Here is an 18,664-nt window from a genome sequence, read left to right as displayed (position 1 = left end):
GGTCCACCTGGCAGGGAAGAATCTGGGGGCGCACAAACTGTACTGTAAATGGTGAATCTTGCGCTTGCCAAACGGGAGACTGCTTTGCCAAGTTGGACTGTCAGTTCAGTGTAAGTCTTGTGCCCTCTACAGCTCGACCGAGTCGCTGTTGACGAGTATAGGGCGCGGTACCAGCAACTCTTGTGGAGTTTAATCTCGCAGGGGGCGTGAATGGGATGCAGACATTCTACGACATTTCACTGGTTGACGGCTACAATCTACCCGTAGGCATCGAGCACATGCCGTCTGACAACACGTCCTTTATACCACCAAACCTTACCAACTCGGCGTGTGTCGCAACAGCCGGGTGGCTTTATGACGTAACACAGTCAGGGACCTATTACTCCAACGAGACGTATCCTATACCGTTGGAGAAGAACGAAACAAACGATTTACTGTCCAAGTGGTGTCCGTGGCGCAACTTGGCCTTTCCTCCGCAAAGACCCAGTGATGGCATTTATCCCTATCCAGACGACAATATTCAGAGGCCATCATTCTCGCCATGCAAGAGTGCTTGCGCCACGACGGGGAGTGACAGGGACTGTTGCATCGGCCAGTACCACGATCCAAACATCTGCAAGCCGTCCATGTACAGTAAAAACGTCAAGGCTATGTGCCCCGATGCGTACAGCTTTGCCTTTGACGACCGCAGCTCGACATTTATCGTGCCCAAAGGCGGTGGTTGGAAGGTCATCTGGTGTCCCGCCGGACGGTCGACCGATATCCTGAACCAGCTGGCGGCGCAGATGTACGAGCTTGCGAGCGGTGGCAAGCTGTCGGAGCTGTCAATGCGGAGACTTGGCAATGCTTCTTTTGTAAACGCAGGCCAGAAATCTGCGAGCCAAGAGTCTGCTGGTGAGAGACTCTGCTGCCCGCTTCTGTTGCTCCTTGTCTTGTCGGGGCTCCTGTTGGTAATGACCTAAGTCTTTAGCATGAATCCCAAATTGTGTGTCTGAGTATCCATGTGCAAAAATGATGTATAGAACTTTATCCACGTGCTACTTGAAGGTTTAAAGGCTTGAATCATGATTCCTGTCCATGGTCCTTTTCGTCCATGGCCTGCATTATACGTCCATCTAACCCACTCACTCCCATCGGTGTCTCATTTATGCATATGTTGATTTAAATTCTGCTTCTTCTTCTTTTTTCTTCCTCCTGAATCTTGCCCGTGCGTGCTATCTCTGCGCGCGCTCGCGTCTTCTCCTCTCCCACTCTGCGCGCTCCTCGTCATCGCTCCCGCTAAACTCGGCGTCGTCGTCGTCGTCCTGGACGGGCAGCTTGGGGGGCGGGGCGTGTCCCGGCAGCGGCGGGGCAGAACCTCCCGGCGGCGGCGGAGGCGGAGGCGCACCCGCCGGCACCGAGGTACCACCACCACCACCACTGAGCTCGACAAAGTCGCCGGCATTCTGCGACGCGTACTGGTGCCTGTCAATCAGGGCCCTCAGCTCGGCGTTGGCCGGGTCGACGAGCTGGCCGGGGGTGAGGCCGCCCTTGTTGCGCACGCGCGGGTTGGAGCCGGCCTCGAGCATCATGCCGACGAGGGCGGCGCCAAAGGGTCGCTGGGCCGGGGGCTCGGCGTTGAGCCAGCGGACGGCGGCGTGCAGCGGCGTGTCCCCCTCGAGGCGGTTGGTCGGGTCGCATTCAAAGTCGGGCTGGTCGAGGAGGAGGTCGATGATTTCGTCTGTTTTTTTTTTTTTTGGTCCATGAGCAAAGAGAGAAGAAGAAGAAAACAGAGATTACGAAGCTTCTTCTCTCGAGCAGGGGATAAGGCGGGGCACAGAGAGAGAGACAGAGAGAGAGAGAGAGAAGGGGGAGAAGAAAAAGACGAGGGGCGGGAATCACGCACAGTTGCCTCGAGAGGCGGCCTCGTGGTAGAGGTGGTTGCCCATGACGGTCGTGGTGCTGTTGAGGAGCGCGGTGATTTCGGCGTCGGGCCGCCCGGCGAGGACGTCGCTGAGGAGGTCGGTGTTGTTGCGGCGGCAGGCCTCGATGAGGAGCTCCTTGGGCGAGGCGCCCTGAATTTTTCAAAAGAAAACCAAGCAAGAAACATTCAGTCAGTCCAAAACCGTTGAAGCCTCAACCCGTGCCTCTCAGCAACCTTTGCCATGTCCGCATCGCAAAAGCTCACCTCGTGCTCGTCGTTGGCCATGGTATCGTCCGTCTCGCGCGGGGCACACCCTATCTACCTAAGCAGAGGGGGGGAAGGGGGGGCTAGTTTGCGAGCGAAAAAAGCTATATGTCTTGGGGAGAGAGGGAGAGAGCAAAAGAAATGTAGCGGATCTCCCGGTTTCTCCGATCTTGGGTGCGTCGTTTACAATCGGCCTCGGGGTATACAATATTGGAGAAATGGTCGGCGCAAGTTTGTCGATGCTGCTGGAGACGAACGGCGGGCGGCTAATAATCCCAGTGGCTGAGTGGGAGTGCGTGTACGTGTCTTGTGTGCTTGTTGCGGGTGACGTTTGACGCTAAAAGAAATAACATGCAAAAAAAAAGGTTGGCAGCGGCTTGTGCCCCTCGTTTCTGTGGCGCAGGAGGACGGCCGGACGGGGTGGGGAGGGAGGGAGGGAGGGAGGCTTGTGCGTAGCAGCGCGTAGGTTGGTACTGATAGTCACAATCCGTTTTTGTTCAATTGAACATGCCCGACCCGTCTCGCCTGAATGATGTCGAAGAAAAAAAGGGAAAAAGAAAAATAAAAGAAACAAAAAAAGAAAACAAAAAAAGAAACAAAAAAAAGCGAGGTACACACTGGCCCTGAATCGACGGATCGGCAAGACAATCAGTGGCCGCTCATCCGCTGTATGATTAAGTGTGGCTGCCTGAACGAGCGGCCGGACAAACCTGAGACTGTGCTTGCACGCATGACGTCGTAATGTACATGGTCTGTCCAAGACGACGGCGGGCCGTGGTTTGGCATTCGACGCAATCCACAGCATGACGGCTTCGTCACTCAGCGTATTCATCTACTTACTTGCGCATCATGATTTCGACCATGACAAAACTTTTCCATGTAGACTGGTCTGCAAAGTCCTCGCTGCAGGGCAGGGCTGAGCTAACATTGTGCACGTCTGAAGGATGGCAGAATCTGAGCAAGGCCATGGCATCCCTATAATAGCAGCATCGCCTTTTTATTTTTTGTATGGGGGATTTATAAGTTTCAGCCAAACATCAAACTTTGATACTCGCAAGACGGATTCCCATGTCAGTCATATGAAGAAGCCCTTGGGGATCTGGTGGGGCGCCGTCCCATATCGTCACCAACCATCCCCACCAGGCATCTTGATATTTCCGGACGCAGCTTTTTTTTTTTCCTTTTGGCCCGCCAGCTTTGCGCAAACGCTCCCACGACGGGGATATACCGCGATACGACAGCTGTCAAGCAGTAGCCAGCCCAACCTGACAGAATCCGCAATCCAATATTCCATTTTCTCTCTCTCATCTCGCACCAGCTCCAGCACCTGCAGCCGCGACACTCGTCGCAAAACGCCGCCCGTCATGCTTCTCTGTACGAACCAGTCCCCCCCAAAACTCTCGCTCCGCAACCGCCCCTACACAACGCAATGAATGAGAAACATGATCTCCTTCCCCTTCCCTTGCCCATTCCTTGCCAGGTCAAAAACGCCGACTAACAGAGCGCCCGCGCCCGCGCCCGCCCAGTCTGCCCTCACTGCGCCAACATCCTCACCGTCTCCCGAACCAACCAGGGCACCAACCGCCTCGAGTGCCGCACCTGCCCGTTCGAGCACACCATCACCGAGCCCGTCTTCTCGCGCCGCGTCTACGAGCGCAAGGAGAAGGAGGACGTCTTTGGCGGGCCCGGCGCCTGGGACAATGCCCAAAAGGCCCGCGTCCAGTGTCCCGCCGAGGCGTGCGACGGCCTCGAGGCCGCCTTCTACCAGGTCCAGATCCGCAGCGCCGACGAGCCCATGACGAGCTTCTACAAGTGCATGGCCTGCGGCCACCGGTGGAGGGAGAATTAGGCAGCAGCGTCATGTCCTTGCCTTGTTTTTTCTTGTTTTTTTTTTTTCTTCTTTTCTTGGGCTTTTTCATTGTCTTGATAGCTGGAGTTTTGGAAGGGGACAGCATTGGGTTGGCGTTACGACGCAAGTAGCACTCGCATAGGACTCGGCGCACTCTACAAATCGAGTTTAAATGATTTCCTTTTTTTTTTCCCTGTTCACTTTAATACAAGTACTCCTAAAACAATGTTATACATGATTCATCGCGACCTCGTCACTCGACACTCCCGTGCTCTCCCAAGGCCGTCACTTGTCAGGGCCCGTCCCGGTGCCACTGCACCGCGCTCCGCATGCCCTCCTCGACCAGCCGCTGCACCAGGTCCGGGCTCATAATGTCCTGCCGGAAGCGCTCCTGCTGGAGCAGCTCGAGGTGGCGCAGCGTCGGCCCCGGGTACGTCAGGTACTTCAGGTACGGCGGGCGGCTCCAGTACCGCAGGTACGCCAGGTACGCGACAAAGGCTGGCTGTGTCAGGAGCTTCTGCGCCGCGAGGTGGTTCAGATAAAAGGGGTTCGCGAGTGACTGGACAAACTATAACAGAGGGGAGTGAGTAAATTATGGAGGGTACGGCCGGGGGGCGGGGTTTGAAAACGGTCAAATCTTACCTCGAGCTCGATTTCGAATCGCGAGTAGCCGCCGTAGCGCGGCTCGTCGTGCTCGGGCGGCGCGGGCGGCGACGACGTCGACGTCGACGAGGCCATGCGGACGTCGATCGGATCCGCCGCCATTTATTTCTCGTGAGATGCGCAAATGTCGTCGGCGCGGGATAGCGACGGCCACGCACGGCCGGCTCGTTGTGCGGTGTTGATGTCAAGTCTTGGCTGGAGAGGCGTGGACAGTGTCTCGACGCTAAGAGTGGCCCCCGGCTGGTGACGGTGTCGGTGTGTTGCGGGGGGTGTGTGTGTGATACAGCACGAACCAACTTTTTTTTTTTTTTTTCAAAATTGAGTTACACAATATCGTTTGCTGGAAGGCAAAAATGGTGAAAGCAGATGCGTATATGAGTGACTGTGAAACAAATCAAGTTGCGTTGTTGTGGTTGTGCAATATCTGAATGATTTCCAGGTGAGTACTCACTGGTTTTGCGCAGCCTATTTACCTACCCTGCACTTCATTCGCGTGGTGCGTCGCTGCAGACTGCAGAATGCGCCCCCCGGGGTAACCTGGGACCGGTCGCTAATACTAGCCAGTGACGATGGTCTTCATGTCCTACTTGTAATAGCCCAAAACGGCTTTCCCCAGCATCAGAGAGCTCGGGCGCATTGTCTACGCTGCTCGGGCGCGCGGTACAGCGTATACATGACATTCCCGTGGACGCACCACCACTCCCCATCAGTCTTAAAAGAGAACGTACTGTCAGAATCGTCCAGGCCTAGCAATACATCAACGCCCATTAAAGAGGACAAGGTAGAGCAAAAGAGTAGAGAAAATACAGGAGAAAGTGCCATCTCACTTGCACCGAGGTTCCCTCCACCGCCACTGCATGTAGCAAACGCTCATCACCGTCCTATACCCGCCCAGGCAGCAGCTCCAGTTCCCCCAACATCCCATCTCGTGCAACCAACCTTCCCCCCAAAAGTTTCACACTCTCTATTTTCTTCTTGTTCTTGTTTTTGTTTTTGTTCTTGTTCTTCTTCCACTTTGTTCTTTTCGCTCCCCTTGTGCCTGTCATCATGGCCCGCATCAAGACGCGCATCCTCATCCTCTCGGACACGCACGGGCACTTGCCGTCGCGCGCCAGCGCGGCCGACGAGCTCACGGCAGCCAGCGACTTCAGCGTCGCCGTGACGGGCTACCGCCTGCCGCTGCCCGCGGCCGATGTGGCGCTGCACTGCGGCGACCTGACGACGCGCAGCACGCCCGACGAGCTGCGGCGCACCCTCTCGGTGCTGCGCGGCCTGCGCGCGCCCCTCAAGGTCGTCATCCCGGGCAACCACGACCGGCTGCTGGACGCCGCCCACTGGAGCCGCGACGACGGCTACGGCTACGGCTACCGGGACCCGGAGTACCGGACCGAGGCGCTGGAGCTGCTCGAGGACGCCAAGGCGGACGGGGTCGTGTACCTCGGCGGCGACGGCGGCGGCGGCGCACACGAGTTCCGGCTCGCCAACGGCGCGCTGCTGCGCCTCTACGCGAGCCCGTGGACGCCCGAGTACGGCGTCTGGGGCTTCCAGTACCCCCCGGAGGACGGCCACGACTTTCGCATCCCCGCCGGCGTCGACGTCGCCATGACGCACGGCCCGCCCCGCGGCGTCCTCGACCTGGCCGGCTTCGCGCTGCCCGCGTACGGCCTCGAGCCGAGCCGCGCCGGCTGCGGCCACCTCCTGGCCGCCGTGGCGCGCGCCCGGCCGCGGCTGCACTGCTTCGGGCACATCCACGAGGCGTGGGGCGCATACCTCGCGCGGTGGAAGCCCGCGACGACGACGACGACGGCGGCGGCAGAAGACGACGAGCATGATGATGCCGAGACAGCAGCCCGGCACAACACCACCACGACCACCAACAACAACACGACGACAACGTCGACGACAATGTCGACTGTGACGGCAGAAAACGCCATCGACGCAGCGGCGTCGCGGAGCATCGTCGCCCTACAGGAGATCAAGCCCATGACGTTCCTGGACCCCCCCGCCACGCCGGCGCAGGCGGCCCGGCTGATGGACTGGAGCGCGCAGATGGGCGTGCACATTGACTGGGAGGCCGAGGAGAGCAAGGCGAGGGAGGGGCAGCAGGCTGGCCAGGAGGAAAAGGAGGAGGAGGAGGAGGGCAAGCGGCAGTATACGCTATTTGTGAATGCGGCGATTCAAGGGTTCAGGGAGAAGCCGTCACAGCTGCCGTACATCGTGGACATGCTGCTGGACGAGGCGCCGCCGTCCGAGACTTGATGTAGCAGGAAAGAGAAGAAGGGAGGAATGGAGGGAGGGAGAGAGGGAGAGAGAGGAGGCTTTATTAGCAACACATTGTTTGGGTGACTGGGACGAACGGCAAGTTGAGAGAGGATCATCTGGCGTGCTGTTGGTGGTTGCCGCTCATTTTCAGACATGTTTTGTTGGACGAGATGCCGCCGCGCGATGCTCAATGAGGATGAGGATGAACAATGTGGCATACGTCCCGTTGGCAGTATACACCCAGAGCACGCTCTCCTTTGAGGAGCCTCATCTCGCATCATCATCAAGCCACCAGATGCTAGTCGGTCAGGCCATGTAGATCAGGGCTGCATCAACTCACCGCGCGCCAAGACGACGCCAGTCATCTACCTTTACCGCATCGAGACACTTGCATACTGTTGGAGAACAATTCATCGGGCAACTGAGGCATGGTTTATATATAATTGGTTGATTTAATTTGCATTAATTAACGTAGCGGCAGAGTGCCAACTTTTACACATGGAGCCCATGAGCTTTTCTCGTATCCTTTATCAGTCAATTTCCACGTACAATTGCGACTCCCAGATTCGATCCACGCATTAGGCGGGAGTCCACACAGTTTCCGTTTACACACAGCTTGAGGGCGATGAGCGCCCTCATCTGTAGAGCACCGTGCAGGGCGCGCTTACAGAGCAAAGACGGCAGCAGCGATGGCAGCGACGACGCCAGCGACGGGGCCGGCGGCGTCGTTAGTGCCAGGGGAGGAGCTGGTGGGCGAGGAGCCAGAGCTGGTAGCACTGCCGCTCTTGGAGGAGGAGGTGTGGGTGGTGTGGGTGGTGGAGGTGCCGTTGCCGGGGAGGGCGGTGCTGTGGCCGGAGGAGGCGGTCGACGAGGTGACCGGGGGGACAACGCCGCCGGTGGAGGAGGCACTGCCGGTGGTGGCGGGGGAGGAGGCGGCGCCAGAGGACGAGCCGGTGGAGGCAGCGCCGCTGGAGGTGGCAGAGCCAGAGCCCGAGGGGATGCCAGAGACACCACCGCCGCAGAGGGAGTTGGCGGCGTCGAGGGCCTTCTGGAGGTCGTCCTTGGAGCAGCCCTTCTCGAGGCAGGGAGTGGCCTGGGAGCGGATCTTGTCCTGGTTCTCAGACTTGCAGGCGCACGACAGGTCGGTGAGCGAGCAGCCGGTGCTGGTCAGGGCGGGGAGCAGGCAGGTAATCTGTGTGGCAAGTCTCTTGTCAGTTGGGCGTGTCGCGGGCAGGGATTGAATCATGACTGGCGGTTTGCTGTACGTACGGCGCACTGGGGGACGTTGGAGATGTCAGGGAGCTGGGCGGCAACGAGGCCAGCGGCAGCGAGAACGATAGCGGCCTTCATCTTGACTGGTTGAGAGAGTTGATGTGGAGGTTTTGGTTGGAGGAGTAGTGAGTAGGATGATATAGGATCGAAAGCACGATAGAGATCTTGAGATTGTACGTGTGGATGAAGGAGAATGGAAGCGGGGGACGAGGGAGAGGAGGCGAGCCGGGCTATTTAAATTCTGGGAGAGGCGCAGCAGGCGAGCCGGGAAGGGGAGTTGTATTTTGTTATTTTTTTCCCTCTCTCCTTGGTTACTAGCAAGCCGGCGGGAAGATTACCAGAAGAGACAAGGGACGTGGAGCTTCCTGCTTTGTCGCTGCTCCAGGACGTGCCAGGCAGGGTGTGGCAAGGGTTGCAAGGGTTGTAAGGGTGGACCGAAAGGTGGGTGTGGATCAGGTGGAGATGGTGGCTGGTGGGTACCGAGCGGGTAAGTACCTGGGTACCTCCCTCCGTTACATACCACGAGCTGAGTAAGTAGAAGGAGGGACGAGGTGGACAGGGAGAAACCTGGAGTTTTGGTGGTGTTCTTTGTGGGTTTTGATCAAGTGGATTGCTCTTCCGGCGGGGAGGGAGATGAAGCCAGGAGAAATGGAGCAGTGGTATGATGCAGAAGCCTGGGGAATTGATGAGGATGGCCACTCAAAAAAAGCTCAGAGGTTAATAAGTACTTAAGTGGCTGTCCAAGAAAAGCAGCTCTTGGTCAATCTATAAGTAAGTATACAAGTCGGTAGCGAAGGAGCTGGCGTAATCACTTTTGCAACTTGTACCCGGGTACCTCTGGCCATGTACCAACACATCTACTTACTCAGAGCAAGCTGCGACGTCGGCCAGGTACGGGCCTGTGGCGCTGCCGGCGTGCTGAATGCGAAAGGCCATGCCACCAGGACTCGAGCGGCCACCCCCCCTACTGAGTAGGTAGCTAGTTGGAGACCGGATCAGTGCTCAGAGGTAGTTGGCTGCTTGCTTGCCCACCTACGAACACGGACAAATAAAGTGAATTTGGAAGAAAAAAAAAAGTCTACACAAGAGTGCCGAGCACTTTGCCACTGCAAGTAAGAGTCCAATTGGCGTACCAAGGCTTGGTTCAGGACCATCAGCGCGCCCCAAGACCTGTACTTACAGATTGACTTTTTCGTCTTTTTTTTTCTTTCCGTTTGGCTGAATTGTGCCGCGCAACACAGGGCCCCTGCACGCAGGTAGGTAGATACTTACCTACTTATAGTGCCCAAGTATAGGTACAAGACAGGGTACAAAGAGTGTTTCCATGTGAGTGAGCGCGATCAGCGACTTTTTTTTTGTTTTTCAAAAGAAAAAAAAAACGAGGAGAGATTCTTTCTCTTTTATGAATAAAGTTGGCGCATTGGATAAATATATATACACATGTATATATAAAGCGGTCGATTTCGTCTCGTACGGTGCAAACACGGCGCCTCGCAAAGGTGCGCTGTCGAGCCGAGCTTTTGGAGGTTTGTCTGCGCAGGAAAGGCAAGGTACTTGGGTACCCTCTCAGGTAGGTAACGGTAAGTACAAGAGTCAGCAGCAGAATCCGGCCGTGGTGATGGCGGCGACGATCCGACCAGAGCGGCCCCAGGCTGGGCAGGCTGGGCAAGCTGGGTCACCCAGTACAAAAAAAAAAATAAAAAAAAAATGGGTGGGTGTAGTAACACTTGCTGAGTATCCCGCACCTATAATCCGTACTACGGAGTACTTGTTGTAAGTACAGGCTCTTGTTAGCGGGGTGTGAACTGGGGGTGTCACGAACTGGACGGGGGTGGGCGGCGGGGAGTGAATAAGTGAGTGAGCGAGTGACGCCGCCTGTGCAAGTTACTGCAGCTTGCACAGAGCCTCGCGCTGCCGAACTGCCAACCTGCCAGCTGCCAGCTGCCAGAGGCACTTACTCTACTCAGTACCAGTTGCCCACACCCACGGCGACTCGCCCCCGTTTGCGCAATTACTGGTAATCCGTACTGTACCGGGTTATGGAGCCAATGATGTGAGGGAAAAGGGGGTGGGCAGGTCAGTTTGCATAAACAACTCTTGTTTAAGAAAGGGAAAAAATAAAACAAAATCCGGCATGATACGAAAAAAACAAAAAGAAGAGAAAAACAAAATCCCAGTCAGTAAATGGGAGAATGACCATTTTTTTTTTACAATGAATGATTTTTTCCCACCTCGCCTGAAGAACTGTAGTTTCAGGCTTCAACCCAAGTTCGCGCTGTGTTGCGTGGCCACAGCCCACCAACCCAGGTGGGGCCCCACCTTCTGGCACGATACGGGAGCTTGGCCCCCACTTGGCAGCTCCTTAGCAAGAGCTTGTTTTTTTTTTCTTCCTTTTTTCTTTCTTTTTTTTTTTTTTTTTCCTACATTGAACCTGGGCTTGCCCATCTTGATACCAGTAAACGGACCTGTACAGGTGACTGTCCTTGGTCAATGGTGACTGTGCAAAGAAAGACGAGCCTAAACTATAGGAGAATTAAAAAAAAAAAGAGGAAAAATAACTCATTCAGAATGAATTGACTGGGAGATTTTTTTCCTGGCGTCTATCAGTAGCTGGAAGCAATAGTCATGTCACCCGCCTGTACGGAGTACACTGTAAGTACTGTAAGTAGTGTGTACTCCGTATTAGTACTCCCCCAGTCTTCCCCTCTCCGTTGCCCTGCCATATTTACCAGTATTGTTCTGCGACAGTGGGGTTGGCCCCGATTCTAGACCAGCCAATATTCCTCAGGTACGGGGGGGAAGATCAGTCACCGCGTCTGCGTGTCATGGAAATAGGTTGAATGGATTATTATTCGGTATTGTATAGTCGGATACTTTGCTGACCAGGGTGTGCTGTCGATTCAATTGCCCGTCCATTTTATCCGACAAGATTGAACTGGATTTTTTTTTCCCCCTTGGCTTGGCACTTGTTACAAAAAAAAAAACAGGCAGATTTATGAGTGCTGGTACAGCAGCTTTCCTCCCTCTACTAACTTACTAGTACTACTCAGTAAGTACTGAACCCTCCCCACCTCCCCTCCTTATTTTCTGCCAACTTGCCTCGGACAAACTACCGGCCCGGTCTGTGTGCCTTGCACATCCTGCACATGCGCATCAGCATTTTTTTTCTTTCCGCTTCCACTCAACTCCCCTTTTCTATTAATATCTCCGGCCTCTCGCCGCCGTCGTCGCCCCCTTCAGCACACACTCACACCCTCTCGCTCGCCCTCTTTGCTCAGCCACCACCCCTCCTCGGCAGTGGCGACGAGTTTGATGCGCCTGAATATCCCTGGCCATTGCTGGCTCGTACTATGCTTCTCTGCCACCTCCCTTGTCCATGTATTGGTACTTGCCCGGCCCTGGCTTGTTGCACCCCAGCTCTCTGCACCTTGTCCGTGGCATTTTCTCGTACTGATAGTTTTGTTTTGTCCAACTCGATCCAAGTCACTCTCGAGCTTTGCCAAGAGATCCACGAACCTCTTGACTCGGGAGATTTCTGATTGCCATGTGGTGCAATGTCTTGTTCGCCATGGCCATTCTCGCCTATATTCCACACTCACATAATCTGTACGCACATAATCTACACACAGATATAATCTCTACACTCGTAATTGTATACACACACACACCATCATCTTGTTTCAGACAACAAAAATGCTGCTGCACACGGCAACCACGCCACCACCATCTAGCACACCCTAGCGCACCGTAGATCACCACGCCCGGGTTCACATCCCTCATTGTCAGACTGCGGCCAATGAGACTTTTCATTTCACTAGCCAACTACCGCAAACGAGCCTGCCGTTTTTGGCCCAGTTGCACCAGCCTAGATGCCCAGGTACTCATCCTCAGGGAACCTTGTTTGTCCCCTTTTGACCACGACTGCTGAATCCGGCTCGGTCGCCTCCCTGCCATGGAGAAGTTACTTACTGGTAGAACACACGACGCTCTTACCTATGCAAGGAGTCCATGTCCGTATACTGATACTCTCCAAATATTACTTACTTCTTGGCTCATGTCTATTTCCTCATCACAATATACTTGTCGGTTCCAGTGTCAAGATGCCTCCTGCCCAGGAGCGACTGCTTGCCCTTGACCTCGCTCTGCTGAGTACTCTTTACTTATTTGTCTCATAATTCAAAAGTTTCAATCGACTTGACTAAAGCAACCTGTGCTGTAACACACCTTACAACTGCAGCTCTGGCGTTTTGGTTCTCGCTCCCTGTTATCCTGCCCTGTTGCCTCTAGAATATAAAATGAACTTTGCCGCTATCGCTGCTGCTGCTGCTGCTGCTGCTGCTGTCTTGTTATTGTCCTGTAGTGGTGCAAATAGCTCCATTAGCATAGTCTCATGTGTGGAAATCTGACCGAAACACGTGGCGTGTAGTTTCACCTACGCAAGAATGAAAGCATCTCGACGTGGCAGTCTCAAAATACGAGCGCCCTACTTTTATTAGTAGCTACTCAGTAGTTCAAGTATTGTTTCCCAAATATTAGTACGGTCTGACTGGCCAACGGCCATTACAACCGGCCACAGAGGCGTCTCATGTACACGCCTGCACGCGCCCAGTCGTCCATGCTTGTGAGTACTAATCTGTACGGAGTACTGTGCTGGCCTTTTTCTTTTCTTTTCTTTTCTTTTCGACCACAGATTATCTGCACCGCTCATCGTCTTGCCGCCGTGGCGTTTGCTCGTAAAACACGAACAGCACTCACATGCCTGCGCCGCACTTCTTCATTGACTGGTCCCATCACCGAGCCTGCCACGATCGACAAGCGTGAAACCGGGTGCGCTAGGGCAAGTAGACCATTTGGCCGACCTGGCCCGGCTCGCATAGCTCGCCCTCCCTGCCAACCTGCCAAATCACGCCAAGCGCCCTGTAATGGCTGATGGCTCAGAAGGAAAAAAAAAAAATGGACGAAAATTCCCGCCAAAAAGAACGCACGCCTTACGCTGATCTTTGTCGGAGCAGGGGCGCGGCCGGGTGTGGCTCCGTCATAATAAGCTACAACCACGCGAACCAGGGTTACCGGCAGCTGGAGATTGCCAATTTTGCTTGATTTTTCTTCTTCTTGTCCGTCTCAACCATACTCCGCAACTGGTCGCCCGCCCTGTGCATGTGAGCCGTTCAAATGTAGATGCAATCTCCATCACATCTGGTGTTACCATCAGCACAACTGCCTCTAGACCAATTCGCGATGGCCTCACTTTGGGTTTGTCGTTGTCCCGAGCCACCCGGCTTCTTTCACGCAATTTGACCGTTTTTTTATTCTCTTTGACGCCTTCCATGTGCGGCTGAAGCAAAAATGGCACCCGCAGCTGAATGACATTCCCATAATAAAATGGATTTCATCCCATTTGGCACGCGACAGCTGAAGCCATGGGTTTACGGTTTACCCATCAGGCAAGTAAGCAGAGCCGTGGCCAAGAAACGGGCAATGAATGGCAGACGTGCTCAAAATCCTCTCTATATCCGTACAGCCGAGCCGTTCTATTCATTGTCCGCAAATCGCTCCTTCTGCTGACCAGCTCTCTGCAGAAACGGCACTCAAAGCTCTTCTCGCCTTTTTTGGGAAGCAAAGTATATAGCAAAACGAACGCACACCAAAAAAATATGAGACTGCTCAACACATCCACCCTCACGCTGGAGGAATTCTTTGGCAGCGCCGTCCCCGAGTACGCCATCCTCTCCCACCGCTGGCTCGACGACGAGGTGTCCTTCCAGGACCTGCAGTCGGGCCGGGCCGCCTCCAAGGCCGGCTACGCCAAGATCCGGCAGTGCTGCGCGCAGGCCGTCCGGGACGGCCTCGCCTGGGCCTGGGTCGACACGTGCTGCATCGACAAGACGTCGTCGGCCGAGCTCAACGAGGCCATCAACTCCATGTACGCCTGGTACCGCGAGTCGGCCCTCTGCTACGCCTTCCTGTCCGACGTGCCCGCCGGCGGCGGCGTCTCCTCCTTCTCCTCCTCCTCCGCCGCCGCCGCCGCCGCCGCCTTTGAAGCCAGCGCCTGGTTCACCCGCGGCTGGACCCTGCAGGAGCTCATCGCGCCGGCGCACGTCGTCTTCTACGACGCCGCCTGGGAGCGCCTCGGCACCCGCGACGAGGCGCCGCTCACGGGGCGCGTCGCGCGCGCCGCGCGCATCGACGCCGCCGTCCTCCGCGGCGAGGCCACCCTCGCCGAGCGCAGCGTCGCGCAGCGCATGGCCTGGGCCGCGAGCCGCACCACCACCCGCCCCGAGGACCGCGCCTACAGCCTCCTCGGCCTCTTTGGCGTCAACATGCCCATGCTGTACGGCGAGGGCGGCGCCCGCGCCTTTCGCCGGCTGCAGGAGGAGATTATGAAGGCCTCGGACGACCAGTCGCTGTTTGCGTGGGGCGCTTCTTCTGCCTCTTCTTCTTCTGCTGCTACTGCTGCTGCTGCCGATGGCAGCGGTGCCTCGGACGAAGCCGAGGGCAATGACGATAATAACGATGATGATGATGATGAGCAGCAGTTGCCCGGGTTGCTGGCGAGCTCCCCGGCCGACTTTGCCGCCTGCGCCGACATCGTCGCCGCCCGCCAGCGCTGGAACCAGCAGCCGTACAGCATGACGAACCGCGGCCTCGCGGTCGAGATGGCCACGGTCCCGTGGGGTCCGGAGACGTTCCTGGCGGCGCTCGACTGCGAGCGTGAGGGCGATGATGACGGCCGCGTGGGCATCTTCCTGCGCATGCTGCCCGGCGAGCAGGGGCAGTACGCGCGCGTACGGTTCCGCGACGACGACGACGACGGCGACGGCCATCAGCGGCAGCCGAGCAGGTCGCTGCAGGCCTTTACGCGGAACCTGGCCCCGACGGCCAAGTACCGCAAGATCTACGTCCGCCAGCGGGACACGGAGCCCTCCCGGGTACGGAGCAAGTGGGTGCCCCCGGGTCCTGCTGCTCCTGGCACTGCTTCTTCTCCTTCCCCGGCGCCGGTAGCCACCGGCAGCACGTCAACCGTCCCCATCCGTCCAAGGGACAGTAGCAGCACAACAAGTACTACTGCTGCTGCCGCCGTCCCTGCCACCAGGAAAGCCACCGCCGCCGCCGCCCCCAGAGAAGTCTACGGCTTCTACATCCGCACGCTGCCGATCCGGGTCATCACGGTGCCGGACCCGACGGACCCGACGTACCCGCTATCCGAGGTGCACGTGGCGCCGGGCGGGCGCGCGTGGGACGACCGGACGCGCGTGGTGACGCTGCCGGCCGGGGGCGGCGGCACCGTGGCCGCCATGTGGCTGCGGACGCCGACGCGCAGCTACGCGCTCAAGGTGGGCTTTGACGGCGACTTCAACCCCGTGGCCCAGTACGGCGGCATGCTCTCCAGCCCCGGCGCGCCCGCGTCCGTGCCGCACGGCTCGCCAGAGGCCATGCTGCACCCCTCGTGGATGGCCGTCCCGCGCAGCGACTACCTCTTCCGCGGCGACCGCCTGCGCGGCGGCCTCGACGAGGCCGGCTTCCCGTGGCGCGTCCGCATCCGACACGAGCTGGTGCTGGACAAGAAGATGTGGGTGCTCGACATTGAGGATGCGTAGGTGATTGGAAAGGGGAAAGGGAGAGGGCAAGCGTAGACGGCATGACAGTGGATTAGATGGGCATGCGTGCACAACGAGGCAAAAAGTGCAGTAAAACGAATGAGAGTGTCAAGTGGGCATGGCATGTAGAAGGAGGCAGAAGCGTAGATGAATGATGAACTAGGCATTACTGATTACACTGTACTGTGTAGTGTGTTCCTTTGTTTGTTGCGCGCGCGTTATTATTACATGATATTGATATCTATACAAGGGGGCCTCATCCTCAATCCCACCGAGGCCTGCTCATGATGATGGGTCTGGCCGGGTCCCACGGGCCTCGAATCTCGTTCTTGTACTTTTGCAGCCCAATCAGCCACCAGCTGCACCCGCCGGTGGCCAGCGCGGCCATCAGCAGGCTCACGACCATGCCGGCGACGCCGCGCTTCCAGGGCCAGGCGCCGCCGCCGCCGCCACCGTCGCCTCCGCCGGGCAGGACGACGCCGTCGCGGAGGACGACACCGTCGCGGAGGACCATGCCGACGCCGAATCCCGCGCCGAGCACGAGCAGCACGCTCAGCAGGACGTGGTACTTCCACGAGCGGTGGCGCACGTGCCGCCGGAAGACGGGGAACAGGCCAAACACCTGGATGCTGAAGAGGGTGAGCGAGAAGACCTGCGTCGTGTCGGGCAGGCGGCTGGCGAGCACCGTCGAGGCCATGAGCGCGGCGTTGGTGGACAGCGACGCCGGGAACTTGGCGCCCACGCCGCCCGAGTAGTCAAAGAAGAAGATGTTGATGGCCAGCAGCCAGAATGACATGGCCCAGATGCTGTCGCGCGACGTCGACTTGGTGAGCGACTTGAGGATCGGGCTGAGGCCGAGGAGCGTCCAGTAGATGAGGATGGCCGACTTGATGGTGCTGAGGCGCTGCACGACGCGGCTCTCCTCGGACAGGCTGGCGGGGTAGGCGTCGACACGAGGCTCCGAGACGGAGTCTGTCGCGCTGCGCAGCGGCGGGCGTCTCGGCGGCGCGAGCTGGTCGCCGCTCTGGCTTTTGGTGACATCCACGGCTGACGAGCCGGCCGGGGCTGGGGGCACGATGGGCAGCACGGGCCTACGCAAGCTGCCCGCGCGGGTCCTGCGGCGCGTGGCCGGCGCCGTCGGTCTCGTCACGGCCGAGGTCGCAGTCGTCGTGGAGGCGGGAGAGGAGACGGAAGAGGCAGCGGCCACGGCGGCGGGGACGGCGGGGGAGGAGGACGCGCCGGACGGGTTCAGGCTTAGGTTCAGCAGCTGCTCCTCCTCGAGGTCCTCCTCCTCGGCGACCCAGCGCTCCCACAGGATCCAGCCGAGAAAGGTGCCGACGGAGCTCCAGCTCACGACGGAGACGGGCGAGACGCGCGAGTGGAAGATGGCGACGAAGCTGACGATGAATATGATGACGGAGCAGACGTGCTGCAGGATGACGGTCGAGTCGGCGACGAGCGGCCAAAAGTCGTACGGCTTGAGGCGCGGGTTGCGCTGGAGGTTTTCGAGGAACGTGGCCTGGTCGGTGTAGTTGTCGGGGTCTGATCCAGTCTTTTGATTAGCAAAGAAATACAAGAAGAGAAAGAAAAAAAGAAAAGGAAAGAGGCCGAAACACGACTGTCTTCCCGAGGAGGGCTGTTGAGCATACATGACTGCTTCACCCACATGAGCTTCTTCCACGTCCGCTTCCGCCGCCGGCTGCCGCTGCGCTGGCCGCTGAGGCGCCGACGACGCATTGTAGAGTCAGCCGCACCATCACCGCCGCCGCCGCCGTTGCCGTCGTACCGGCGCGGGGGCGAGACGCACGCATCGCTGGGCGAGAGGTGGGAGCGATGGCGGCTGCTCAGCGGCGGGAAAGGGATCTCGTCATCTGTTGGCGACGGCATGGTCGCAGGGCGGCTCTCGCTGGGCAGTGACCCCTCTCTGTCCTGAGACTAGTAAAATGCTATTTTTTTTTCGCAATCGCATGGAAGAAGGCTATGTTATCGTATGTCTCGATCTGGATTTCCGCAACGTTTGGGGGTCTTGTCCAGGGGTCGGTGACCGGTCCGGTGGGGAGGGGGGAGAAGGGGAGGGGGGCGAGCAGAGTCGTTGGCGCCAAAGCCCCCCGTGGAAAGCGTGGAAAGCGAATGTTTGGTCAACTGAAAAGTCGGTATAAGATATTCAGAGGCCGAGCTCGGATGCTTTTTAGCTGCCTGGCGGGGAGGGGGACGGCCCTTGATGGTGGCTGAGCACTGAGAGCTTCGATGCTGGCTACTGGGCACGCAAAAAAAGGTTGCCAAGTGTGGGTTTTGTCTCCCCGATTCTGATACAAAAAAGGCCGGGCATGGGCCGCATGGCAATGGCGATTCAGCAACAAGTGGAGAGCGCGCTGGCCCAGCACAAGTCGGAACTCGCCAGGCGATCTTCCGCAGGAGGATAAGATCACTTTTCCAAAAGGGGGCGTGTGTTTTATGAATCGGTGGAAAACGCGTGATTTTTCGAGTCATTTCCAACAACATGGCATTGATCTGAGTATGTGGGCGGGCGCGCATGGTACTAAAAAAAATAGAGAACAGAACTGGCAGAACCGGAACCCCCCCTGGTTGATAACTCGAGCCCTGACTGCTGTAAGTAGTCCCTGCGCAAGCATACATGCTCTTCGTCATGAGACAATAGCCTCAGCAAAGCCCAGGGCCAACACGCTCGCATGTTGCGCCGGCAAAAGAGAACAGTTTTCGACGCCACTCTTGTTTATGCTTCAACGTTTCTGTGACGTCCCTTTCCCCCCACCATGATGCCGCCTTGCCGCAAACGCTTCTGGAGATCTATATAAGGTCCAAGGCAACTACTCAACTCACACATATGCCGCC

At 57.4% G+C, this 18,664-nt stretch overlaps 8 protein-coding genes across 8 annotated transcripts; 4 read left to right on the top strand and 4 right to left on the bottom strand.

Annotated features, from left to right (window-relative positions):
* Positions 1-215: 215 nt before the first annotated feature.
* V2A60_010167 (thaumatin family-domain-containing protein) lies at positions 216-962 on the top strand (the record flags this gene model as incomplete). The annotated part of the gene is made up of 1 exon (XM_083261428.1): positions 216-962. One exon carries the CDS (start codon positions 216-218, stop codon positions 960-962), a length of 747 nt encoding a protein of 248 aa, XP_083117554.1.
* Positions 963-1,214: 252 nt separating this feature from the next.
* Positions 1,215-2,188, bottom strand: V2A60_010166 (uncharacterized protein; the record flags this gene model as incomplete). Its single annotated transcript, XM_083261427.1, has 3 exons — positions 1,215-1,720; positions 1,886-2,054; positions 2,138-2,188. The coding sequence occupies 3 exons, from the start codon at positions 2,186-2,188 to the stop codon at positions 1,215-1,217; spliced, it is 726 nt and encodes a 241-aa protein (XP_083117553.1).
* A 1,343-nt stretch (positions 2,189-3,531) lies between these two features.
* Positions 3,532-4,016, top strand: V2A60_010165 (DNA-directed RNA polymerase III core subunit RPC11; the record flags this gene model as incomplete). Its single annotated transcript, XM_083261426.1, has 2 exons — positions 3,532-3,541; positions 3,694-4,016. The coding sequence occupies 2 exons, from the start codon at positions 3,532-3,534 to the stop codon at positions 4,014-4,016; spliced, it is 333 nt and encodes a 110-aa protein (XP_083117552.1).
* Positions 4,017-4,308: 292 nt separating this feature from the next.
* V2A60_010164 (mediator complex subunit SOH1) lies at positions 4,309-4,781 on the bottom strand (the record flags this gene model as incomplete). The annotated part of the gene is made up of 2 exons (XM_083261425.1): positions 4,309-4,584; positions 4,659-4,781. 2 exons carry the CDS (start codon positions 4,779-4,781, stop codon positions 4,309-4,311), a joined length of 399 nt encoding a protein of 132 aa, XP_083117551.1.
* Positions 4,782-5,726: 945 nt separating this feature from the next.
* Positions 5,727-6,938, top strand: V2A60_010163 (Metallo-dependent phosphatase-like protein; the record flags this gene model as incomplete). The annotated part of the gene is made up of 1 exon (XM_083261424.1): positions 5,727-6,938. One exon carries the CDS (start codon positions 5,727-5,729, stop codon positions 6,936-6,938), a length of 1,212 nt encoding a protein of 403 aa, XP_083117550.1.
* A 667-nt stretch (positions 6,939-7,605) lies between these two features.
* On the bottom strand, positions 7,606-8,291 carry V2A60_010162 (CFEM domain-containing protein; the record flags this gene model as incomplete). Its single annotated transcript, XM_083261423.1, has 2 exons — positions 7,606-8,133; positions 8,211-8,291. 2 exons carry the CDS (start codon positions 8,289-8,291, stop codon positions 7,606-7,608), a joined length of 609 nt encoding a protein of 202 aa, XP_083117549.1.
* Positions 8,292-13,867: 5,576 nt separating this feature from the next.
* On the top strand, positions 13,868-15,811 carry V2A60_010161 (uncharacterized protein; the record flags this gene model as incomplete). The annotated part of the gene is made up of 1 exon (XM_083261422.1): positions 13,868-15,811. The coding sequence occupies one exon, from the start codon at positions 13,868-13,870 to the stop codon at positions 15,809-15,811; it is 1,944 nt and encodes a 647-aa protein (XP_083117548.1).
* A 262-nt stretch (positions 15,812-16,073) lies between these two features.
* On the bottom strand, positions 16,074-17,698 carry V2A60_010160 (phosphatidylinositol N-acetylglucosaminyltransferase; the record flags this gene model as incomplete). Its single annotated transcript, XM_083261421.1, has 2 exons — positions 16,074-17,353; positions 17,461-17,698. The coding sequence occupies 2 exons, from the start codon at positions 17,696-17,698 to the stop codon at positions 16,074-16,076; spliced, it is 1,518 nt and encodes a 505-aa protein (XP_083117547.1).
* Positions 17,699-18,664: the final 966 nt, after the last annotated feature.

The sequence above is a fragment of the Cordyceps javanica genome, chromosome 7 (assembly GCF_051103115.1).
Source record: "Cordyceps javanica chromosome 7, complete sequence".
Classification (NCBI taxonomy): domain Eukaryota; kingdom Fungi; phylum Ascomycota; class Sordariomycetes; order Hypocreales; family Cordycipitaceae; genus Cordyceps; species Cordyceps javanica.
The sequence above is the reverse complement of the archived record's forward strand: the minus strand, read 5'-3'. Positions and strand labels throughout refer to the sequence as shown.